This window comes from Mya arenaria, chromosome 7 (genome assembly GCF_026914265.1).
Source record: "Mya arenaria isolate MELC-2E11 chromosome 7, ASM2691426v1".
In the NCBI taxonomy this organism is placed as follows: Eukaryota; Metazoa; Mollusca; class Bivalvia; order Myida; family Myidae; genus Mya; species Mya arenaria.
Genome location: NC_069128.1, coordinates 46,422,608 through 46,450,579, shown reverse-complemented (window position 1 = coordinate 46,450,579; position 27,972 = coordinate 46,422,608). Strand labels below are relative to the sequence as shown.

Sequence of the window (27,972 nt, the reverse complement as noted above, 5' to 3'; positions counted from 1 at the left end):
AAAATGTTCCTGGTATGTATAATACAGCAACTACAAACCTCTTTGTGTTGTTTATAAACTTATACAAACATATACATATTATCAACAGGGTGTAGTATGTGTTCCGTAATATAAGTGTCAAAAGATATCGAAGAAAATAGTCGTTTAATTGTAATATTTGTTATGATATCTGTTGCTTGATATTATCATGAAGTCAAAGGGAAAGTAAACTTAGTTGGAACTAGGGGCTAGGACAGTGAGATAAGTCAGACTATCGTCATTCAGATGTTTGAATAAAATTGCTGCTGGTTTGTGGATATACGTTTTGTTTCGACCTCATAAAATTCCGAAAATGAATCATGTATATTATAGGCTTTGCGTTAACAGTTTAGAAATTGGCGAAAGAAAATACATAATTGGATTCAAAATAGTTCATAATATGTTAATATTTCGTATGAAAAACGCCACGGTGAACATGTCATTTGATGCAACACGAAACACGACTATAGACAAATCAGACTTGTTCAAGGAAATAATCTAAATGGCAATCATAAACGGTTTAAATAGTGTTACATAACTCATTATCTCAAAGTGCATACTATTTGCATTAACTTTTTTCTTGCAGACATTTGAATGGCCCAACTGAATCACTGTTGTAACCAATGGCACACACGAGGACTAGCGGAACACAGCTTTAGAAAAAAAAGTGCGGCATTCTAGGATGTACTCTTATGTAACCTGCCCCAAAAATGTTTCACAAGAGCTGATCATTCCAAACTAAGATTCGGCTATTTAAACAGCGGCTTACGTCAGATGATGCAAACATTTACTACATGTATTGCAAAGTCAACAGTAAGGGAATTACATTTAAAAACTTAGTTTGAAAATAAAAAGCATAGACGTGGAATAAAAAAGGGTCTTTGACAAAGAAACTTCTACAATTGTTCTGAAAGCAGATACATCATCTATTCAGGAGCTGTCACATCATCTATTCAGGAGCTGTCAAAGTAGACGAGACAATGGGAATACATCTGGTGTTAGTTTTACTGATCTGTCTTATTAATGGAACGGATTCACTGCCAGGGGTTGATGTTAACTTACAGGCAGATAACCACAATAATAGACATATTCACCATCACAAAATGTGAGTCTTAAGATATTTATTGATGTAAATAATTCGCGTGTGTGAAATGTGGGTCTATTTTTCAGGTACTTGTTGTAGAAAAATGCTGTGTCATTCCCATTAATGTTTGCTCGAAACAGACACATATTATTGTTTGCTTTCAGGACGTTAAAACACTTCTCCGAACACGCTTTATGCAATAATATTCGGGGAAAGGTTATGTTTCTTACGGCCCTGGATGACTACTTTCACAATATATCAGGTATGAATTTTATGTTAGTATAAGATGAACTTGAAGTGTTTCAAATTTGGATTTTATGATACGTGTTTGTCTACTACAGTGTGTATATTGGTTTGTTGAGTAAAACATGGCATAAACCCATTACTATGTTACTTATACATTGCGATGTACGTACACCATTATCTTCAACTTTTTATTTCAGATACAATGCGGATAAACTTTATCCTTGATCTGTGTGCGAGACGGGATGCTATGCTAATTAAGTGGGTGAAGGAAGTGTTCGACAAAGACGGTAAGTAGTATCATAACGTGTCTGGTTTAAGCATCGATGTAATTATAGGATATGGTTGATGAATAATTTGTTGTTGTTTTTTGTGTTTCAACTATTCGTCTTAGCCAATTTGTATAGGTAATTGAACAATTATGAACATGACTGCAAGATTTCTGATGCGGAGTAATATTGCGCGATGTTAGGAGAGCATTCTTAGTCCAGGACACAAGATGTGCATTTGTTTTCATAATATTTCGCTCTTCATAACAGAAAACGTACCCTTAAATAAATCATATCTTAATATTGATATGGTTTATGTAAGCTGGCATGTGTGGATTCATTGTTAAGTAAATGCGATAAATGCGTTTGTACCACTGACCAATATAGAACGAGGTTCTTATAGGCTGGTCTTTACACTATTACTATCGTTTAAACTAAAATTTAATTTATTTTCATACCGCAGGTGATGGTTCCATATCGCATTTCGAACGGATATACTACGTGCGATGATAAGCTATTGGGATTGACCAATCAAACGTCATATATCATTTAAAAACGTGGAAAGTAGAAACATTCATGACAATCTTGATGATAAAGAGAAACTAATGGCTGAAGGGGTACCCTTAAGGGGCAAAACTATCCCTGTGTTGCAAACAAATCCAGGCAGATTTGATAATGAAATCACTACAATGGTCAGAGTGAAAAACATCCCACTTTCTGTTGATGATGACGTCATCACCAGAAGCTTAACATTAAAATAAAACATTGAAATCATAAAAACATTTAAGGAAAAATTAAGAATTGACAACAAATTAACAAACTGCGAAACCGGAGATCGAATTGTTATTGTTAAGACATTATCCCTAAAGGAACCTCTCCCGTCAACTTTGCCGATATCACAATTTACGGCACGCGTTTACCATCTAGGCCAAGCAAAATCAGTTACTCTAGTTGAGCTTAAGTGCAACAAGTGTCTACAAACCGGACACAATTTTTTTGATTGTCCAAATGACTGGGTCTGTGTGAACTGTAACAAGTCCGGACACAAGAAAGCAGACTGTCCATTCTCAGATTCGGTGTCTGAATCTTAGTCTGACATCCAAGACCAAGACTCGTCGGAAGACGAATCCTCTGATAGAACAATCTCTGAACAGGTTATTTCAAATAAATCAAAAACCACCCCGTTGCATCAGATACACGCAAGAAGGCAACCAGTCAATCACGTGAATCTTCGAGATCGAGAGACCCTGGCCAATGCCAACAAACCATTTCACAATTCGTACGTATGGGCAATGTAGATACCGCTTCGTGTACACCCAACAAAGGGAAACAGCCATGTGCACCGGAACGTTCTCCGCCAACTCCTGTCGAAGTTATCCACGAACAAGCTACGACGTCGAAGGAAAAGAAAAATAAGAAATCATACATGCCATGACTGATATCCCAGAATCGAATTTTTTGAAAACATTGATGGACCATGAGATTGAAAAACGAGTGAAATACTTACTTAAAACTAATTCAAAATATATCAGAATATGTCGTTCAATAGAGTGTCTTTTTGTATGACAGTACTGTTAATAGAATACTCTTAAATGTAAAAAGGTGTATATGAAATAGAACGCATGTGTACGAAAACCATTGTATATGTTTTATTGACCTTAATAATAACATAAGATGTTACGTCGTGCGTGGAATTTAATCACATAAATACTAGACTGTCATTCAATAAATTATTGTCCAATAACTGTACCGATTATCTAATTCGGTATGGCCAATCAGAATATATTGATTGTTAAAAAGCATATTTGTTTAATTATGTTCGCAATTCAGATATTAGCCATATTTCCATTATTATTAAACTTTCTTTCCGTTTATGTACACGATTCTTTAAATTATTACATGAGATGTCCAAAAACTGTATCAATTATTACGTCGTGCGTGAAATATAATCATATAAATACTAGACTGCATTGTATACAATTGTTTTCGAAAATAGTTGTCCTGTCAGAACATATTGATATTTATATATCATATTTGTTTAATTATGTTACATACATTAGCCTTACTATCGGATTTTATTTATATTTGTACACGATATTTCCAATGGCTATCTAGATATACCATTTCTATACATAGTTAATTTACTTCATTTGAAGTTTTTTAACCTTTGTGTATTTGAATTTGATACATGTATGGTTCCTTTAGCGTTTTTCATATTTCGCTTTCTTTATGTTAAGGATGCTTACCATAGGACTTGACCTCACACTCGTTAATCAAGATATCTACTTCGTATACGTCAGTGTCATATATTATAATTTACCAACACATCACATTATGTTCAACTTAATAATATGGGTTTTATATTTAAAGATATATATTCTTTAATAGGTTAATTCATAAAATACAACAACACAAAGCAGTATTCATATAAAATCTCTTAACGTTCAAGGTTTAAGAGATAGTAGTAAACGTGCTCGAGGTATTCAATGGCTGAAAAACCAAAAAGCAGATATTGCCTTTCTTCAAGAAACACATTTCACAAACACGATCGAACAAATAATTAAAGATGAATTTATTGAATGGAAATTGATAAATAGTTACGGTGAGTCGAATAGTAAAGGTTGTTCGATATTGATCAGAAATGAACTACAAGTTAACATTTTAGACAAATTATGCGATATACAAGGCAGATACATTTTATTAAATTTGGACGTTTTTGATAATTCATACACTTTTGTGACCTAACAGTAAAAAAGAAAGAAATGACTTTTTTAGCAAAATTTCAAGTATTTTGCGTGAAAAAAGCTGACGAGTTTAGATAATAGACGGTGATTATAATGACATATTAAACTTAAGCGACCGTATAAGCAGGACGCAAAAGTCTGAAATCAAAACTGTAAAAAACTTATTAAATCTAAGTAAATCACATAGATTATGCGATATATATGCGAAAATATTTAATAAAGATAAAAAACAATTCACGTGGAGGCGTAAAAACGACATCGTAAAAAAGCAGAATAGATTATTGGCTTATTGAAACTAATTTTGTACCACAAATATATGCGACAGATATTAGACCTGCAATTATACAAACGACCGACCATATGGCTATTTCGCTAAAGATTACAATACCAAATAAACGTGGTCGCGGATACTGGGAATTTAATATTTCCCTCCTTAAAGAGAGCGAGTACATAACTATTATAAACAATCTTTTCAATGCAGTGTCTCAACAAAAATTTTAACCTGATATAAAATGGGAACTCTGCAAAATAGACATAAATAATAAAACTATTGAATATTCAAAACAAATTTCAAGAAATCAACATAACCACCTACGTAAACTAGAAGTAGAGTTAAAAAGAATATACGAATTAAAAGATCAAAACCCCGACATTGATGTTTCCTCACGTATCACCTTTCTTGAGAGAGAAATAAATAGTATATATATATATAATTAAGCCACAGGCGCCTAAATCAGTTCACAAGTCGATTTCATTGAAAAAGGGAAACTATTTCGAAATATTTCCTAAACCTTGAAAAATCGCGCCAAAGCAAGAAAGTAATCAATTCATTAATGATAGACGGAGCCAGACTGCATCAAACTGAAGACATACTCAAAGCTGAAGTTAATTTTTATAAAGATCTGTATACATCAGGGCTTAAAGACGAAGAGCATTATGAACAGTATGTAAATGAAGTCGACTTAGAATTTACTTTAGACTCAAAATTAGCTGAAAATTGTGAGGGAGAAATTTGTTATGAAGAAGCTACAAAAGCACTCAATGATATGAAACCAAACAAAAGTTCTGGACTTGATGGCCTTACAATAGAGTTTTATGAGTCATTTTGGCAAATCGTTGGAACGCTTGTTGTCTCGGCGTTAAATCACTACTATACAAAAGGTGAATTATCCTTTACGCAACAACAATGCGTTGTTTCTTTAATAAATAAAAAAGGAGATCCTGAAAATCTGGAAAATTGGCGACCTATATCTTTGTTTAATATTGATTATAAGATGGCAGCAACAATCTTAGCAAAACGTCTTCAATCTGTTTTACCTAGTATAATTAGTCAAGATCAACAAGGATACTTAAAAAAAATAGAAATATATATTTCAACATCAGGCAAATACACGATATAATTAATAACACGTATTTATACGATATAGACGGCGCAAATCTATTTTTAGATTTTAAAAAAGCATTTTACACAGTTGAGTAGCATTTCCTGTTCGATATTTTGAACAAATTTGGATTTAAACCGTCATTTCTTAAATGGGTAAAAACACTTTATAGTAAAATTACGTCAAAAATTTCAAATAATGGATGGAACTCAGATTCTTTTCAATTACAACGTGGTATATGGCAAGGTTGTCCTCTCTCTGCATTACTCTTTATTATAGTATTTGAAGTATTGTCAACTAAATTGAGAAAAAATAAAAACTACGAAGGTTTAAAAATACAAGGAAAACATCTAAAGGTTACTCAACTTGCAGACGACACAACTGTTTTTTAAAGAACCATAATGAAATACCAACAGTTGTTGATATCATTGATGAATTTGGAAAATATTCAGGAGTAAAATTAAATAAGGCCAAAACACAAGGTCTTTGGATTGGCAAATGCAAACGAAACGAAGAAAATAGTAGTTATAATATAAAGTTCACATCGTGTAATGTTAAATCACTTGGTGTATATTTTGGAAATGATAAAAATGAATGTACGAACTTAAGCTGGAATGAAAAAATAGAAAATGTAAACAATTGATAAATAATTGGAATAAACGAAAACCCACCTTCTTTGGCAAAATAACGGTCATAAAACTTTACTTTTGCCAAAACTTGTGTATCTAGCTCAAAACATTGTAACACCTGATTCAATTATAAAGATTGTTAATTCCTTGATCTTTGAATTTCTTTGGAGTGATAAAAGGGACAAAATTAAACGCACAACAATTATTGGAAACAAACTTGAAGGAGGTTTAGACATGCCCGACTTTGGATACTATTCTAAAACAATGAGATTAAAATGGATACACTATCTAACTAATACAGTTAATGCAAACTGGAAAGTCATACCATCATAACTATTCGATAAATTTGGGAAAAAGTTTCTTATATTCCATATGAATGTAGACACTATTAAATCTCTGCCGAATGTAAACAAAAGAATTTTGTTTTATAAGCAGTTGCTTATATTATGGATACAGTTTAAACAACTGCCAATTAATCAAACAAAAAAGCCCGACACTTACTACAATATTAGTAAAAAAATAATATGGGGAAATAAATTCATAAAATTTAAAAATAAAAGTCTTTTGTTAAAGAACTGGATCGATTCAAACATACTTTACATTAACGACATTATATCAAATTCGGGCAACATCGACACAAATACTGTTCTTGATAATATAAAGTATAAACACAGTTGGATAGCAGAAGTGAATATGCTAAAACAAGCAATACTTAACACTTGGAAAGAAACCTTAAGAACAAATGTATCTACAAGGACTGTGGTAAGAACAAAACTTTTAATTAGTTGTCAAGACAAATCTCTAGAAAACATGACAAATAAACAGATATATCAGATATATATCAAACAATTCTATGAAAAGCCATACATTCATGGTTATTGGGAAAGACGATTACAAGAACATATTTTCTGGAACTCTTGGTATTACATTGTTCATAAATCCATTGTTGACAAGTCAAACAGTTTAAAATAAAGTTATTGCATAATATTATAGCAACAAATTTAAATTTATATACCTGAAAAGTGAATGAAAAAATAAAGAGTGGCAGTCATTGATTAGTCAACTTGTCGATTCATTGTGCAGAGTATCGAGATACAAACCTGTAGTATGACATGACAAAGCTAGTTCACTAAAGGTAAAAGTACACTAAATACATTCAAGGACATCCATCTGACATAGCTCGTCTAAGCAACGACTGTATAAATACTTCTACAAGCCGAGTTATGCTTTTAGTTTTAAAAGTATTGATTTGATGATCCAAAAAAAAAACAATTAAGAGAAAGAAGTAATGACTTGCAATATTAGTGTGCAAAGAAGTTGTGATTTTTATTGAAACCCAAAACATTTATTATTGACGATACTGAATACAATAAAGATACTTTTTTGCGGTTCTCTGGTTTCGTTAACACCACAGAGAATCGTTCACATTATTTCGTTGTTTATTGAGGTATCTGTTTTCATATTTGATTTAGATTGAAATGTTTAATTTTCGGTTATTGCGGTTATGTCAAGAAGTGTATATTATTACAGATTCGAGATATTTCATGATTCAACCGGGTATCCTATCTTTGATTATACATGACATATTAAATAGTAGAATATAATATTAAAAGATAAACCTGTTAAAAAAAAGGTAACATGACCCGAGACAAACGGCTTTTCTGTCTAGGTCACATTTGTAATGCTTGACAACGTTAAAATGAAATCATTGCGGTATTGTATACCACAATGTAATAAATCTAAAATCACTCTCTCGATTTCTCGATTTTAGTCATCGTTTAAAATCGGTCAACTTAAACATGTGTGACTAATATATCATACAATTGATATAAATAATTTGTATAAATGCTCAGTCTTATGCTAAATCTTCAATCTTTCCGATGCTTAACTACTAAAGAGCATTCGAAACACTAGTTTGTATACGTGAAACTAATTTTCGATTGATAAAAGATGACTTACTTTCTACGTACTGTCCATTCATAGAACACGAGCATGGGGGTATCCATATTTTTGTAGAGTCAACAGACTTATGTTCATATAGTAAAATCTATTCCTTTAATGTAGCATAAATATCCTGATGTTTTTCTTCTTTGGCATTCGGAATGCGACAGGTATTTCCTTAATTACTTCTCCGGAGCTCCAATACCGTAACATGTTACACTGATCGATCAATTTTGATCCTTAATGTCAATATTTTGTTTGTGTTTAAAACATTGTAATCGTGCGCAATAAGACGCTCACACAAATAAAGATGCAATGTGTTATAAACTAACCTGATACGTTAGGATTTTTTCCCAGCAGCCCTACGGATTCGTACATTGTAGAATCGGTGATTGAACAGACCATGTCTGAAGATTTGAATAATTGGTCTGTAAGATGGAAAACAACAGTTGAAAATAAATGATTAAAGAGTATGGCATCGTATACAAAGTTTGTTCAATCTAAGTACCAAACATAAAGAAATGGTAACACTAGTTGTATACCGTACTATTAGTTCAAACATTTTCCACTTTTTTGACAGAATACCCAAGTTTTATCAATATGTACAATTATTGTTTTGTTCAATCTCAGTCAATTTAGTCGTAGGTTTTAATGGCGCCTCGAAATTAATTTAATGATGTTTTTACAAACAAAACTGTTCTATGAATGAAACAGCAAAATAATGTTTTCTATTCAACTAACCACTAGACGCAAATCCTGTCATAAAAAACCCTTAATATGTTAAACATTTTTAGGACGAATGCCTTGTTCTTTGTTTCGTATAAGCTTATTGCTTATCAGTCATATTCTTGGCGGACCTTATCAAAGCATGGACGTATCAATTACTGATGGCATACAGTTCTTTTGAATGTTACCAGATGATCGACAACAACTAGCCAAGCAATGTCCAACACTGTGTTTGATACCTTCGTTACCGAGTGACTACGGAAGTGATCTATATTTGTGATATACGTCATACAGTAGTGCACTAAACTCAAACGGTGATGATTTCCAAGTCGTGGCACCAGTGCGTGTATTCCACATGACAAATTGCATCATAAATGCTACGTCGGAAGGCAACACTATACTTGGAATCTTTATTTCACCTAAAATGGTGTAAGAAATGAAAGGTTATCTTTGTTTAAAGTCATCACCTTTAGCAAAAATTTGATTTTTGATGTATGTTCTAAATCTACATGTAGTTAAACAGTTCAAAATTCAACCCATATAAACAGGATATCAATAAATACAATAATTTGTTCCTGTATGTATTGTGGCGTTTTCATTCATATAATGTTTGTTTTGCTCTGGTGTATTTTCCATCATGAGTTAATCTCTTTGTTTATGTTATATGTTTGGACCGTTGAGGTTTTACATAACGGCTCTCACCGGAGCCATTGCTCCGTTAGCATATACTTCCATGTTACCCGCATTCCTCTTGCAGTTCATGTGTAGTTGGCGGGAATAATTAGTATATAAATCGGTGCGCAAGTTGTACCATAAATATCAGTTTTACTTGACTTATTGGACTTACATTTATAAGTTCATATTGGATTTAAAAGGTGTTTAAAATATATACTTGGACTTTTACTAACAATTGGTTTAAATACAGAAATACCCCTCTGTGGTTAATTTTGTGTACTAAAACACATTTTAAATGTGTTTTTGTGATCTCTCAACTCCAGTGTGGCAAGTTCGGTGCTAGATAAAGTGAAACTTCGCCACAATTACTATTATTATTACAAATATTATTATTATTATTTTATTTTTACCATCAATATTATTATTAGTAGAAGTATCTTATACAGTTTGCTGTTTTAAATCTACTATAGCAAACAATAATTGTATTCAACGAAAAAAAACAAAGATGAGTCTTAAGAAATCGTATATTTACCATTACTATGACATAGCTGTTTGCAAATGAGATGCTTCAAATTAATGATAAGTACCACGAAAAGTAAGCAGTTTTCTAGCCAAAGTGGTATTTGATTTCAATATATTAATCCCACAAATATTTAGTATATTTTTATGACATGCCCAGAGTATTCTTCTGGAATACAATGAAACGCTGTGTTGAATAATATTGTGATTTACCTTGTCCTTTTTGAACTATTTTAAAAGTGAATAGGTTACAGCTAATATTCCTTTAAGTGGTGTTGGAACAATGATGAGCAAGTGTCTATCAAATGAGTCTTTTCCTTTCCCCAAACTATTTTGTAATGAATACCTGCGAGCGTACAATGTAGTGTTATTAATATAGGTACGACAAGCACATATTCTTAATTGGACGTTCAATTGACAGTTTTTATGAAAGGTACATTTGTTAAAAGTGAATCTCTTTTTATACAATCATAAGATTAAAAGTCTGGTCTTTCAGTTAGTTCCCTGCCATAAATATATCGGAGAAAAATGTCAAATGTTATAACATGTAACCTTTACATTAGAATGGCAGAACACTCTTGAGTTAAAGTTCATGTCTATCAACATTCTAAAATCAATTAGATTATTATATGGCACATCCTTGCACACAGTCATAATATAATTTCTGGATTTAATTATTTCAAACTCGTATGTTCTTTGTTTTCAGGGCAAAACAAGGAGTCAAAACAATAACAAAAGTCTTTATGAGGCAGAGTTAAACACAAACAACAAAGAACCTTCTTCCTTCAGAACAAGGTTGTTATATTCTTTGGCACAATTTCGGAAAAAAAAAACATGGTAACATAAGATAAATATAGGGAAAAAAACTTACTGTTATCACAAAACTACATAAACAAGATTAAAAAAGTAGAATCCAAATGTCAACTTTTTTTTTGAAAATAAGCAATGGATTAATTTTAATATGGTATTGTGGTTTGGATATATCATTTTTATCTTTTTTAAATGTTTATATGACCTTGATATACAGTAAATGCATAAATGAATAACAATGTTAGGATAAAAAAGTGCAATTAAGTAATTAATACCAATTATGCGCTTTACTTTACTTGCAATATGTACCATGCTTTATCTGAGTATAAAACAGATTCAAAATTATTCATTCTAATATATTCGTTCCGTAGAGGAATAGAACTGAAATTGAATACTTCAGTTCAGTACAATTATTTTAGAAGCCGAGGAGCACTTCTTTATCATGTCAATGGTATTTCCATTTGTTTGTGCTCGTCTTATTTCTCACCGACGGAAACAAAACATCCGCAGCTTCAGTGGTAACTTTTTTATGATCCGTTCCGTACATGTTTAATCTTCTAATCCCCTAATAAGGTAGTATTTATTGTGTGTTAACGAGAAATGAAAATATGACGAACAATGTGGCATAATTGTTACAGTAAATAATAAAGGTAGGGTAAAAGAAAAAAAAAGACATTAAGTTAGCTATAAAGTAGTATTGGGTTATTGGACCAACTCTCTAAGATAAACATAGTTGTTTTATTTATATGTTATTAGAATAGTTGACTTCAGAATATGGAGTGTGGTGTTCTTTAATGTGTTCATCGTGTAATAATTGTCTATGTCTATTTAGATAAAACTAGTTTACCTGAGCTCACTCTATCTGCTCTGATATCAGTTAAAATTGTTTTTACCGCAATTTGACCACTGCAAATATCACACTTTAATTGATTTTGCACAGCAAGGCATTTAACCTTGAACAGCAATTTCTTTTAAACTGTCTCTCTATTTCCTTATTTCAAACCATACATGAACCGTAAATTATAGAATCCGTTACTGTTAACAGTTTGTGGCATGACATAAACCGTGAATCTACAAAGCAACATTAAACCATACAGTACCGCATTCTTGGAGTTATTAAGTTGTCAACCATCAAATGTCCCACAGTGGAAAGTCATTTGTCTAGCTAACGTTTATCACCTTTTACGATGATTATCGTAATGTATCATAGTCTATATTGCCGCTATTTCAGTTTTCAACAAAGAAAGGATACCCGTTTGAATCATAAAGAGATGTTTGTAATTGATATCAACTTCTTGTCACTATCGCATGGCCCGAGCAGTTGCAATTTATTTAAATATATCAGATGCCTGCATATATTAAAATGATACTCCTTTGACCGACAAACATATTGATTTCTTTTCTATGTGATTCATTAAAACTAAAATACAGCTATTTGCACATTCAACGTTGTGTATTGTGTAATAAAGGCACTTACACACGATGTTACATGTAACGAGGAAATGCCTAATTGACATATCTTTAATGATCTAAATTAAAATAAATATTGTTTTTTGAAAATATTCGATATTAGTGCTTCAATCGGGATTAATAATTTCTGACAAGAGTTTCTGGTTCGGATAGAAAAATCCTTACGAAGGGCACCTGCGTTGCCAGGTAGCGAGGCTTGCCGAGTAACCGTCTACCCGGACCTGATATAAATGATTGATATATTTTTCTAGTTTACCTTAAATTATCATTTTTTTTGGGAAAAATACATAAAAAAGCTCAGTGTTGTACATTTTACCAAAAAGCTCAGTGTTGTACATTTTACCAAAAAGCACGCGCGATGATGTTTATTGACGTCATGACGCGCAGTAGTTTTTCACTTTTAATACAGAAAAAAGTTCCTTCAGTATCACGTAATTTAAGGGTTATGTATTTTTTTGTTTTGTTTTAAAGGTGTAATTTTGTAAAGTTAATGTTTATAGAACTCATCTTTTGAAATATCTTAATTATGCTTTAAGTTACATAAAGTGTATAATAAAAGAAATACAATTTCGTATTATTTAATAGTATGTAAAATTGAATTGATTCTTTTGTTTTCAATAAAGGTTATATTTAGTTTGTACGTATGCACGCTTAACTCTGAATTTGAAACAATATGCTCTCTTTCCAAGTGTCAGGGGAGGTGTGCACGATGTCTTAATCTGGTAGGGCGCCCCCGATAGATTCGACGCACTATGTTTCAATCAGCTAGGATATACACACCATGTATTATTTCGCTAGGATATACGCACCATTTCTTAATCGGATAGGATGTACGCATCATGTCTTTATAACCTAGATGGTACGCATCATGCGTTGATAAAATATGTTATATGCACAATTTCGTAGTCCTCTAAGTTTTAATATGCGACGATTCGCACACACTGCTTCAATCTGCTCCGGTGTACGCAGCATTTTTTCTCCGTTAGGGTAAACGCACCATGTCTGCTACTGCAGAAACCAGGCAAGTAATAATCATGCCAAGCCACACTTTTGTAGAATCTGCGCCTATTATGATCATAACATACCACATACTTGTGAAATCCAAGCCTCTTATGATCATGTAAGCTATACTGTTGTGAAATTCGCTATGGTTCGGATGAACTTATCTTACATGAGCTGCTATGGTAGAAGCTTTTTCTCCCACCTTAGGTAAACAGAATCAAGATAAAACGTAATTTTTTCACTGGAACTCTTTTATGCTTAAGAAAATAATTCGCGTATTAATATGTGATAATTCGTGGTTGTTATAGATATGCGCGCAGTGATTCAAAATATGTAAATAGTCAAATCGTTCTTAAATAGTTCTGCGGAAAGTGCAGTTGCCCTAAACCCATTTGGATTTGTTTATGTTTAAATTCTTCGTCTTCTTCTTCGTTACACAGCGGCAGTATCAGCAGCAGCAGTAATAGTTGTAATATTAGAAGTAGAAGTAGTAGCAGTTGTAGTAGTAGTAGTAGAAGTGGTAATGGTAGTGGTAGTAGTAGTGGTAGTAGTAGTGTTGTGGTAGTGGTAGTTCATGTGTAGTTGGCGGGAATAATTAGTATATAAATCGGTGCGCAAGTTGTACCATGAATATCAGTTTTACTTGACTTATTGGACTTACATTTATAAGTTCATATTGGATTTAAAAGGTGTTTAAAATATATACTTGGACTTTTACTAACAATTGGTTTAAATACAGAAATACTCCTCTGTGGTTAATTTTGTGTACTTAAAACACATTTTAAATGTGTTTTTGTGATCTCTCAACTCCAGTGTGGCAAGTTCGGTGCTAGATAAAGTGAAACTTCGCCACAATTACTATTATTATTACAAATATTATTATTATTATTTTATTTTTACCATCAATATTATTATTAGTAGAAGTATCTTATACAGTTTGCTGTTTTAAATCTACTATAGCAAACAATAATTGTATTCAACGAAAAAAAACAAAGATGAGTCTTAAGAAATCGTATATTTACCATTACTATGACATAGCTGTTTGCAAATGAGATGCTTCAAATTAATGATAAGTACCACGAAAAGTAAACAGTTTTCTAGCCAAAGTGGTATTTGATTTCAATATATTAATCCCACAAATATTTAGTATATTTTTATGACATGCCCAGAGTATTCTTCTGGAATACAATGAAACGCTGTGTTGAATAATATTGTGATTTACCTTGTCCTTTTTGAACTATTTTAAAAGTGAATAGGTTACAGCTAATATTCCTTTAAGTGGTGTTGGAACAATGATGAGCAAGTGTCTATCAAATGAGTCTTTTCCTTTCCCCAAACTATTGTGTAATGAATACCTGCGAGCGTACAATGTAGTGTTATTAATATAGGTACGACAAGCACATATTCTTAATTGGACGTTCAATTGACAGTTTTTATGAAAGGTACATTTGTTAAAAGTGAATCTCTTTTTATACAATCATAAGATTAAAAGTCTGGTCTTTCAGTTAGTTCCCTGCCATAAATATATCGGAGAAAAATGTCAAATGTTATAACATGTAACCTTTACATTAGAATGGCAGAACACTCTTGAGTTAAAGTTCATGTCTATCAACATTCTAAAATCAATTAGATTATTATATTGCACATCCTTGCACACAGTCATAATATAATTTCTGGATTTATCTATTTCAAACTCGTATGTTCTTTGTTTTCAGTGCAAAACAAGGAGTCAAAACAATAACAAAAGTCTTTATGAGGCAGAGTTAAACACAAACAACAAAGAACCTTCTTCCTTCAGAACAAGGTTGTTATATTCTTTGGCACAATTTCGGAAAAATAAAACATGGTAACATATGATAAATATAGGGAAAAAAACTTACTGTTATCACAAAACTACATAAACAAGATTAAAAAAGTAGAATCCAAATGTCAACTTTTTTTTTGAAAATAAGCAATGGATTAATTTTAATATGGTATTGTGGTTTGGATATATCATTTTTATCTTTTTTAAATGTTTATATGACCTTGATATACAGCTGCTTAATTGAAAGTAGGGAAATGAACAAGGCAGATTGACGGACAAAAATCCTATGGACTTAAAATGCATAAATGAATAACAATGTTAGGATAAAAAAGTGCAATTAAGTAATTAATACCAATTATGCGCTTTACTTTACTTGCAATATGTACCATGCTTTATCTGAGTATAAAACAGATTCAAAATTATTCATTCTAATATATTCGTTCCGTAGAGGAATAGAACTGAAATTGAATACTTCAGTTCAGTACAATTATTTTAGAAGCCGAGGAGCATTTCTTTATCATGTCAATGGTATTTCCATTTGTTTGTGCTCGTCTTATTTCTCACCGACGGAAACAAAACATCCGCAGCTTCAGTGGTAACTTTTTTTATGATCCGTTCCGTACATGTTTAATCTTCTAATCCCCTAATAAGGTAGTATTTATTGTGTGTTAACGAGAAATGAAAATATGACGAACAATGTGGCATAATTGCTACAGTAAATAATAAAGGTAGGGTAAAAGAAAAAAAAAGACATTAAGATAGCTATAAAGTAGTATTGGGTTATTGGACCAACTCTCTAAGATAAACATAGTTGTTTTATTTATATGTTATTAGAATAGTTGACTTCAGAATATGGAGTGTGGTGTTCTTTAATGTGTTCATCGTGTAATAATTGTCTATGTCTATTTAGATAAAACTAGTTTACCTGAGCTCACTCTATCTGCTCTGATATCAGTTAAAATTGTTTTTACCGCAATTTGACCACTGCAAATATCACACTTTAATTGATTTTGCACAGCAAGGCATTTAACCTTGGACAGCAATTTCTTTTAAACTGTCTCTCTATTTCCTTATTTCAAACCATACATGAACCGTAAATTATAGAATCCGTTACTGTTAACAGTTTGTGGCATGACATAAACCGTGAATCTACAAAGCAACATTAAACCATACAGTACCGCATTCTTGGAGTTATTAAGTTGTCAACCATCAAATGTCCCACAGTGGAAAGTCATTTGTCTAGCTAACGTTTATCACCTTTTACGATGATTATCGTAATGTATCATAGTCTATATTGCCGCTATTTCAGTTTTCAACAAAGAAAGGATACCCGTTTGAATCATAAAGAGATTTTTGTAATTGATATCAACTTCTTGTCACTATCGCATGGCCCGAGCAGTTGCAATTTATTGAAATATATCAGATGCCTGCATATATTAAAATGATACTCCTTCGACCGACAAACATATTTATTTCTTTTCTATGTGATTCATTAAAACTAAAATACAGCTATTTGCACATTCAACGTTGTGTATTGTGTAATAAAGGCACTTACACACGATGTTACATGTAACGAGGAAATGCCTAATTGACATATCTTTAATGATCTAAATTAAAATAAATATTGTTCTTTGAAAATATTCGATATTAGTGCTTCAATCGGGATTAATAATTTCTGACAAGAGTTTCTGGTTCGGATAGAAAAATCCTTACGAAGGGCACCTGCGTTGCCAGGTAGCGAGGCTTGCCGAGTCTACCCGGACCTGATATAAATGATTGATATATTTTTCTAGTTTACCTTAAATTATCATTTTTTTTTGGGAAAAATACATAAAAAAGCTCAGTGTTGTACATTTTACCAAAAAGCACGCGCGATGATGTTTATTGACGTCATGACGCGCAGTAGTTTTTCACTTTTAATACAGAAAAAAGTTCCTTCAGTATCACGTAATTTAAGGGTTATGTTGTTTTTTTGTTTTAAAGGTGTAATTTTGTAAAGTTAATGTTTATAGAACTCATCTTTTGAAATATCTTAATTATGCTTTAAGTTACATAAAGTGTATAATAAAAGAAATACAATTTCGTATTATTTAATAGTATGTAAACTTGAATTGATTCTTTTGTTTTCAATAAAGGTTATATTTAGTTTGTACGTATGCACGCTTAACTCTGAATTTGAAACAATATGCTCTCTTTCCAAGTGTCAGGGGAGGTGTGCAAGATGTCTTAATCTGGTAGGGCGCCCCCGATAGATTCGACGCACTATGTTTCAATCAGGTAGGATATACACACCATGTATTATTTCGCTAGGATATACGCACTATTTCTTAATCGGATAGGATGTACGCATCATGTCTTTATAACCTAGATGGTACGCATCATGCGTTGATAAAATATGTTATATTCACAATTTCGTAGTCCTCTAAGTTTTAATATGCGACGATTCGCACACACTGCTTCAATCTGCTCCGGTGTACGCAGCATTTTTTCTCCGTTAGGGTAAACGCACCATGTCTGCTACTGCAGAAACCAGGCAAGTAATAATCATGCCAAGCCACACTTTTGTAGAATCTGCGCCTATTATGATCATAACATACCACATACTTGTGAAATCCAAGCCTCTTATGATCATGTAAGCTATACTGTTGTGAAATTCGCTATGGTTCGGATGAACTTATCTTACATGAGCTGCTATGGTAGAAGCTTTTTCTCCCACCTTAGGTAAACAGAATCAAGATAAAACGTATTTTTTTCGCTGGAACTCTTTTATGCTTAAGAAAATAATTCGCGTATTAATATGTGATAATTCGTGGTTGTTATAGATATGCGCGCAGTGATTCAAAATATGTAAATAGTCAAATCGTTCTTAAATAGTTCTGCGGAAAGTGCAGTTGCCCTAAACCCATTTGGATTTGTTTATGTTGATATTTTTCGTCTTCTTCTTCGTTACACAGCGGCAGTATCAGCAGCAGCAGTAATAGTTGTAATATTAGAAGTAGAAGTAGTAGCAGTTGTAGTAGTAGTAGAAGTGGTAATGGTAGTGTTAGTGGTAGTGGTAGTAGTAGTGTTGTGGTAGTGGTAGTGGTAGTGGTAGTGGTAGTTGTAGTGGTAGTTGTAGTGGTAGTGGTAGTAGTAGTAGTAGTTGAAGTAGTACTAGTAGTACCAGTTGTAATGGTAGTAGTAAACTGTTAGTAAACCGTTTTTATTTACGATAACAATTGCAAATAAAGTCTCTCTTATTTAGAAGAAGTTTTTTTGTTCTAAACGAAAACAAAACGAGTGTTTAATCCGCTACTTTACAGAATTTAGTTGATGGACATTTCTTGAACAGTGATATGACAGTAGGAAAAAAGCGTAGAAAACTAACGTTTCCAAACAGAAGTACAAGAAAATGCGCAAACATAAAAACCAAAATATGATCGAGACTATGTGCGCAATACAATGTTCATTGGATTACAACGCAGAAGGAAGTACAAAACATTATCACGAATCTATATTAATTTAATGTAAACATCTTATTTTCATGCTGCGTTGAATTAATAATCCGTTAAGCATGGTTGCTAGTGGTGAACCTGTGGTATACCTTGTAACACAGTCAATACAAAATAAGCACAACCTTTCAGAGTACTTACAGGGATTTTGTTTCAGTGCTTGCACGTACTGCTCCAGTATGTATTGATAAACAAGCTATCCCATGTTCTGTTAACTGTTATGTGTCATACGGTGCCTTTAAGAAGAAAGTAAATATATATATTTACGTATCTGGTGAATACAGCTATACATATATTCCTTCTAAAAAAGACCAATTAGTTCAGTGACGATAACAATAAACTATTTCTCTTAATTCCGTAAGTATTATTTGCCGTTGAAATGACGCCGCCAGACTGGGAAACTCTTTTGGACCTCCCGCCCATGAAGCTGACCACCAAATGTTAAGACCGGTTGTTCAGAACTTGGTTAAAGTAAAAAAACGTGATTAATGACATCGTTAACCTTTAAACGTAAACTATTTTGAACTCTTTTTTGTAACAAGTACAGCTGAAGCACTTTGTTATAAAAACAATAAACCAGAAGATCAGCAGATCATATTAAGTAAATGAAAATCATTCAAAAGCATAAACGTTTCGGAAGTTAACAAAGATGGTTTTAACAACGTTGTTAACTTAAACTGTCGGCCCATGGTGTTTTAGTAAAACATACAAATTTAGTATGGTAGGTGTTTCAGTTATTTTTATCATAATGTTTTGTAATTCATTTGGCATTACATGTATTATTTGTACATTACTTTTTTTCTAAGCGAGCATGTGTTCAATGATTTCAATATAGTATGAAAGTCTCCTTCATTTTACTTTGCGATTATTAAACTTAACTTAAATGCAAGTGAATGCCTTAAGACTTATTATTTTGGGGTTGTTGATAAACACTTGGTTATGCCAGAGATTACCTCAAACAATAAATTCACAACTAAAGCAAAAACACATGTGTGCCTTTATCAGACTTTAATGCAGTAAATATCAAATAACATCCGCTTATTACCTTTATATGACACAAATATAGCGCAGCATTGTCTTTCATATAAAAGTACAACCTTTGTTATAATATTTTACAGTGTGCAAGCATTTATATCTAGCGTACTATCAGTAAATAAAACAAACAGAGTCAACTGAGCTGGTATTGAATAAACATTCTATAAGAATTCAATTTCTAACGTTAGTCATTATAATTAATAAAGAGTAGTACCTGTCATACGACAGAATACTGTAAGCATATCTAAACTACTTTATTTTCATTCATTTCATGCAATATTCATACTTCGTATGTTATAAACACTTGTACTCTTCTAAATACTTCACTTTGAAAATATAAGGATATGCAGTTTGTGAATGATCTACTTTGACTACACTATACGTATCACAAATGTAAACAAGTATCAGGTTTCAAAACAGTGAGCCACCACGCACCCCACAACTATTCAAACTTATAAGGATATTTGTATGACATGCTTAAGGTATTATAAAGGAAACAAAAACGTCCTTATTTGGTATGTTATTGCGATTAACACTGTCCTCTTTTAAACTATATTCAAATATTAAATATTTTAGCGTTTAGTACACTTTAACATGTAGCTGATCAAACTGAACGTAAGAAGTTCATCAATAAAGTTTGACACAAGAAATATTAAAGAATATAAATGTATAAAATGTATAAATAGTATAAAATGAAAAAACATGTATGAATATATACAAATATTGAATGCAAAATTGCAATAATATATTATCATCAATTATACGATGTACACCACTTAGTATCAGTCCAAAGGAATATCCTGAATAAGATTTAGCATTAATCATTGTGATAGGAATCTCTGGAGAGAAGGAAACAATTAACACAAAAAAGCAATTATTCACTTTTTTATTCGAAATGTTCCATACAGCGAGCAGCTAAGCTGAATCATGTCACTGGTATTTCCAGATTTTGTGTTCACCTCATTTCTCACTGAGCGGAAACATGACACCCAAAGCCTCTGTGGAAGCTTTTGTTATAACCCACTCCATACATACTTAAACCGCTAGTTTGCTACTGAAGTATCATTTATTGTATAAATCGAATGTGATAAGCCTATACGTGCCGCTTAATCATAATAAATAAAAGTTGGACTTTATTTTGTTGGGTTTTATAAAATACTGTAACATAAGTGATTACAATAATAATATGGGATTATTCCACTAATATTCTAAGGTAACCAACTTTTAGTAATTTAATAATTAACCTAATATATAAGATAAATGCATTAGTTTAATACAAAGATTTATTTTTTAATGTTGAAAAAAAGAAAATAAGCTTTTTTAAGTATATACTTCTATTTTATTCATAAATATATATCCGATTTTTCATACAAGAACACACACAAGCACGACTATTCACAGGTATAGTTCAACGTTTGCTTGATATGAAATAAACCACTTGCTACTAAATTTCCCAATGGGTTTATTGTTGACCTTACAAGTGGGTGGGTTATTAGTTGTGAACAAGGTCAGGCGACGTTCAATACATCTCACACAAACACTGTATCTGTTTAGCGTTTATTTTAGTACATATATTACTCATACAAACCTTGAAATGTTTGGGTTACGATAACAAATGATAGAGTATGACGATTAGCTTAATCGCTCTATACCTATGTTTGCCAGTATAAACTTCATGAATTACATCTGGCGTACGCATAAGAGATGTGTGTTTGCAGTATTCGCGGTTGTGTGAAGAGTAATGCAACTATTATTGAGAAATGTATGAGTCTGTATTGTTAAATGATATAACCAGCTTGCGCTGGATACCGATGCAATTTAAAACTCATTGATGAAGCGATTGTGCTTCACAACAGAATTATAATGTCGATTGTTTAAACCTTGTGATAAAGAGCTGACAAATCTTTGGATATAATTCATATGACTTATTATCAACCTTTCAAACTTTGGTGTTTTACTTTCAGCTATTTGCAAAATAAATGCCGTGAAGAAAAGGATTTCTAGAACAGCAAACCATCTCTGTGAGCAAGAAATAAAAATAACAATATGATGGTCGTGTACAATATGGGATTTATTCCGATGCTGATCTTAACGCTGTTGGTGGTGACAGTGGCGGGACGGGCACTAAAATCAAATGTCTCTGGTGAGGAACACATGCAAAATGACGGAGTTATCATGCGGGCGGAAGACGGTTTGCGGCAATACAGAGGACCGTAAGTTAAATTGAATACTATTTGATAGTTAGTGTTATTGGATTGGATTATTATCGTTGTTAGTAACATTGATGTCGTAAGTATAGCTTGTGGGTTTCCGTATTTTCAGTTTTCAAAAATTAGGAATACATTTTTCGTCTTGACACGACTGAAATGTCAGAGATCTAGTAAAAAAACTCAATGCTTATAAAAAAGATATCTTTTTATTGGGATACTTTGCAAATTAGCCTAGTTCAACAATACAATTAATATCTGTTGGCTCAACAAATATATGTAGGTGCTTCCTTCGGTCTTGATAGGGTCATTGTAGACTAAAAATATCTGTAATTGATTTTAATGTGAATAACAGTTACATATATAAAAAAAGTGTTTAAATGGTTCTTAACAAAATAAACCTCACCACTCAAGTCGGTGAATTGGGTCGTCAACAGTTTAGCATTGGTAAATCGAACCAATGATTTGTATCGATCACACATGCATTACTGTTTTCATACGTTAGGGGAAAGGAATGCTTATTATTCGTTAAGTTTTAAATATGCTTCTTTCCTATTCAACAGAGCAGTACACCATTTCGCCAGACACGGTCTATGTAACCATAGTTTTGGCAAGGTCAGATTCTTCAGAGCACTCGAAAAACACTTCCATCACATATCAGGTTTAAAAACATTCGTGCTTCACATTATTTTATTGAAGCTACTGATTGCCTAACAGTATCTAGTACAACCTGCATTTATCTATTGAAATATTATGACTCGTCGTCTGTTGAATGTACGGTTCGTGTAAAATGATGTTTACTAGAGTCACAGCACACATAGCGTTGTATTTTATAATTGTATTAAATATACAAAATGGCAATATAATGTGCAGGTAATTTGTCAAACAATCTATCTAATCTATATATCAGATAACTTGTTTCTTTTTGCTTGCCTCTGACATAATAATTCATTTGCATATTGGTTGTTTCAGATGATATGAAAATATCATTTGTTCTTGATATCTGCGAGAGACGAGATGAGATGCTGACAAAGTGGGTTCAGGAAATATTTGATAAAGACGGTATAGTCATAAACTGACCTTATTTAAAGAAAAGCTATTTTTAACAAATTTGATTTTTGCAACGCATTTTGAATTGGTGATTATATTAAACGCAATTGGCTTTTTTTAAAGATATTATCAAGCAAAGGTCTTAAACTGTTGAGCTATATTGCTTAACAAATGAATAAGATACAGATATACGTTTGCCGTAAACACATACAATCACGTTCTTATTTTAAAGGTGACGGATACATCAGCCATTTTGAAAGGGATATCGACCGATGAGCTCATTATGATAGCGTTCGTCACACCCAATGAAGAACAGTTTTGTGATACAACCGTGTAACGTGAAACAGTATTTTGGAACCGGATACGTACATTGAAGGGAAGAACCTTAAATGGAATATCGGATTTATACGTCGGACAATTATAATGACAATAGAGCATGTGTCAACTTAAGTACCTTTCATATAAACTTCTCAATGGTGCCGAGCGTTTGTTATACTACCAGGAATTTTCTAGTTTCCAGAACAAGAAAGAAACAAACATATGTTGAGAAAGCAACGTAAATTGCCAATGTTTTCGATACGTTACGTAAGCGTATGTTAACGGTGATCCTTATGGACACCACTACCATCTGTGATAACCTTGTTTTCGGGGTATATAGGGATTCATTAGTTGTCATTGTTGTTATTTTGCATTTTACAAACATATCTTATATGTTTTATGCAGTCATCACGTCAATGTGTAAATACTGCATTGTCTAGTCATGTTTGTTAAGTTATATTTCGTTGTTTTTTGCATGCCTTTTCCTGCCATGCTATTATTCTTTCTAATGCGCGTCGGAAAAACACCAACAAGTTGTATCGCGTAGAAATGTTGATATGTGATACATGTTTATATGTGATTTATTTATTTGTATGTCTATTACCACTTATATGAATAAAGAGGATCCCTTTTTCTACAATATATTAATCATAGGCCAAGTATCTGAGACTTCTTCCCAGATGCATAAAGCAACATTGAACCGAAAACCCAAGTTAAGATATGACACGAAAACAAAATTGGCATAACCACATATCCCGAACATTAAACCTTTCACCTCATATCAAGTAGCTGCATAAATATTTAGGATACGTAGAAACTACCAAAAAAATATTCTTAAAAGATACTCTATAGTTGAATGTAACAAGTAAGGCGCAATAAACTACCATTGAAATAACGTTTATAATTCAATATAATTTTCATTATCAATATGCACTCTGAATTCGCAGTCATCTTATCTTGTACACGTTCACTTCAGTCTTAATCTTTGAACACTTTATAAATTTGCTCTCTGGTTGGCTAAAAGTCTTTAGATACGAAGCATTGATAAGCTATTTGTTAGTTCATGTAGACTTAATGACACACGTTTCGCACGTTTTCAAATATCAAAATGGGTGGAAACAAGGGACACTCAAATATGAATTATATTTAGATATGTTTGTGCTAGAAACTATTGTGACCCGACCAGTTCTTAGCAATGAGCACACCTAATGGATGATAAATCTTTGGCAGACTCAATTTGTCAGCTGTTCTATCCGTAAGATAACAAACGGATTCATATCTAGACGCTCTGCTCGCGGATTCACGAAACAGAAGGCGATATATTTAATGCGAATTTTACATGACATATTAAAAGACAAAACGTATCGTAATGTGTCGTCATGCATGTGTATTTGAAGGGGAAGTACAGCTGAGTATGTATCAAGGACATCAAATGTCCACAAACACAATTTAGGATGTTTATGACGGCCATATTGCAAGTTGAACTCATTTTGATGCATTCATGTTCAAAAACATTGAAAGTAATGTTTTCTCCAATATAATGCGTACTGCTAATGCAAACACATGGTATGAAGCGTTATGTAACGATGCAAATACGCTTTAATGTGTTTTGATCATCGTAAGTTGATATTTTTGTAACAACTAATTAGTTTAACTGTGAGGCTTAGTCATATTGTTTTAGCTTCGGGCATAGGCATGGCGAATAAAGCAACCAAATACCGCCAATAAAACTAAAATAGGTACGGAAATAAATTGACTATTATTGTTTCAACAAAATAACTTTGTGATTGGCATAAGGTGTTCCTACCAAAACTTATAATTTTAATACATATAAAAATATAATTTAACTAGACCGTTAAGAACTTCTGTCGTTAAGTTAATGCAGACACCATGTAATGATATCATATAAAAGTTTTTCGTTTGCTTACAATGTGAGAATGCGTAAATTACAAGTGCTACGAATATTTCCCTATCTACACTTGATGAGGAATACTGCTGCAACTGGCAAACAACATACGTCCGTTATGATTGGCTTCTGTAAAGCAGATTGATAGATTTATTTCATGTTCTCAATTATTTCATAGCTACGGCAGGAAAATTATATTTTCTTATGCCCTGTCGTTTGACTATGCAATAGTTTTTTCAGACATGGTTACATACAAAAATATAATGAAACAATATTTAAAGGCTATGGTTGTGCTTGGAACATATTATCGAAACGACATAACGTGTACACTCTTTACCATAAAATTGTAACTAGAAGACGAGCGAAATACTTAATATTCTGCATAAACATTTAAACATATGCCGTTACAATAACTCACCACAAATCATTAGCAATATCCTCTTAACATAGTCAAAAAGTGTATAGCACGAACTATGACAGTGAAAACAAGTGTTAAAAAGTGGCCAAAAAACTTCGAATGCAATACTGCAGTGTACGCCTGTTATAAGTTACACATTAAATACTCTCTATTGTTCAGTATTTTGTATAGAAAGGGACTCTGAACCTCGATGAATCTTTGTTCTTTATGCTCGAGTGAAACGTGATGCTGGGAAGGCACCGTCGCAAGTAGGTGTTTTTTGGAAACATTACAATGCTCTTAGTGTTAAAACTGCCAGTGCATCAATCAGACTGTAGCAATTGATAGAGCAGATCCGTTTAGAAAAGGCAAACTGTTTTGCTTCCGCCAATAACACTTCTCGCTTTTTCTATGGTCTGACTGTCAGATTGATTTCTGTCGCAATATAATACATTATGAAGTCAGAAAGAAAAATAAGTTTATAGGTGTTAAAGTTTGTGCGAGGGGTTTTGACAAAGTGTTTCGTTTCATTACTGTCAATGAACAAATTCAATAACACAACACTTTTGTTTTCGATGAACGTTATGTTTCTGGTATTATGTGTATTAAACATTGTAAAATATTAATTAAATAGAACATCACACGTTATAATAAAGTGTTTCAGTTTAATACAAGTTGACTATAAACACTCCTCTTAAAGTATTATGTGTCATTAATTTTCAATTTACGGCGCATGGAGAAATAGTTCTTGAATAGTTCTCGAATATATTTTTATTTTTAATAATTTACTCATATGTTAGTGCAAACATTTTATTATAATTCGGATTAATGTATCTTATGTTCCAAATAAGAACAGTTAATACCCGAAAACTTTTTTTTACAATTAGTACTACTAGCTTATATGCTGATCATGAGTCATATAATTAATTTTTTATTGTAACTATGTTACTATCTCGACATTGGAAAGAGTTCAAGGCGCAACACGAAAAATAAACAGAGACAAATCCAATTGGTCCTAGGAAATACTATCGATGAATAAATGTAAATGATTTAATGAAGTGCTATGTAACACCTTATTTAAACGTTTAAGTGCATATTGCTTATATTATCTTTTGCTCTCAGATGACATTTCAGTAAACCAAATGAACCACTGTTGTTATCTGTGTCATACTCTGGGACTAGCTTTAAACAACAACATCATTTAGGTGCAGCATCCTACGAAGACCTGTAGTGACACCACCCAATATTGTACTGGGGCTGACACATTCCAAAACCAGTTTTGGCTATTAATAGGCCGTCTCAGAAAAGTGTTCATTCTCGTGTTGTTACCGTACTGTAAATCACGTTCATACAATTAAACATTTAAAGAAAGAAAGAAACATTATTTAAAAACACTAACTTTGAATGAAGAGGAAATAATCTTTAACGGAGTGAACATTCTCGAAAATCTCAATATCAGTTGGAGATCAACGATATATATTGCGCATTATAAATACGGAATTCAGTTTGACGATAATTGTAACGATATTTTTAATTGATTGATTTTGCGCAGCTTCGCTGTCCGGGATTGACCTTACTTTACAGACTGACACAAACAGTTACAGGCATCATCACTATCAGCGAATGTGAGTTTTATGTTATTTGTACATGTATTTTGCTGTTTATGTAATCTTTGTTTTGACCCTTGTGTCTTTAATGCATGTCGTACTTCAGCAGGTGCTCCAGTACCTTTAATTATAGTAAAATTGTACATGTTCACATCATAGTTTCATTTCATATCTACACATTGACATTCATATCCGCATTATGATGCGTGTATTTACCAATACTTCAACGAGTAACATCGAACAAACATTTATAACCTCTTTCATGTTTCTAATGGTAAACTAATAATGCTTTATTAGTGGTTCATCAGCTGAAATATAGTTCTTCTTTCAGAACTTTACAACAATTTTCAGGGCACACTTTATGCAGAAATACTCGAGAAAATGTAACGTTCCTGACGGCCCTTAAAGACTACTTTCAAAAATATCAGGTATGAATGCACCGTTATTAATTTATCGGATTTAAATATATATCTGGGGTTATAATCCTTACCCCATTTGCAATACATTATACATTTTTAAAACCTGAATATTGAAAATAGCATCGTTTATCTCTTGTAAATTGGTCCTGCTTGATGGTCATAAATATTATTCCTCCGCCCTATACGTCATACGTCTTATTTCAGATACAATGCGGGTACAATTATC

The 27,972-nt window shown here is 32.4% G+C and overlaps 3 protein-coding genes across 3 annotated transcripts in view; 2 read left to right on the top strand and 1 right to left on the bottom strand.

Moving 5' to 3' along the window:
• LOC128240094 (uncharacterized) overlaps window positions 1-8,719 on the bottom strand; it is a 48,788-nt gene extending 40,069 nt beyond the window's left edge. Inside the window, exon 1 of the mRNA XM_052956589.1 lies at window positions 8,643-8,719. The gene's annotated coding sequence lies outside the window, so the exon portion shown is untranslated. The remainder of the gene's footprint in view (window positions 1-8,642) is intronic.
• LOC128240095 (uncharacterized) lies at window positions 1,017-3,460 on the top strand. The gene is made up of 4 exons (XM_052956590.1): window positions 1,017-1,123; window positions 1,267-1,364; window positions 1,546-1,635; window positions 2,078-3,460. Coding segments are annotated over exons 1-4 (237 nt in total). The 5' UTR covers window positions 1,017-1,121; the 3' UTR covers window positions 2,125-3,460.
• Window positions 8,720-20,908: 12,189 nt separating the features above from the next.
• Window positions 20,909-24,073, top strand: LOC128241599 (uncharacterized). Its single transcript, XM_052958605.1, has 5 exons — window positions 20,909-21,055; window positions 21,807-22,055; window positions 22,613-22,710; window positions 23,022-23,111; window positions 23,332-24,073. Exons 2-5 carry the CDS (start codon window positions 21,889-21,891, stop codon window positions 23,373-23,375), a joined length of 399 nt encoding a protein of 132 aa, XP_052814565.1. The 5' UTR covers window positions 20,909-21,055; window positions 21,807-21,888; the 3' UTR covers window positions 23,376-24,073.
• The last annotated feature ends 3,899 nt before the right edge of the window (window positions 24,074-27,972 follow it).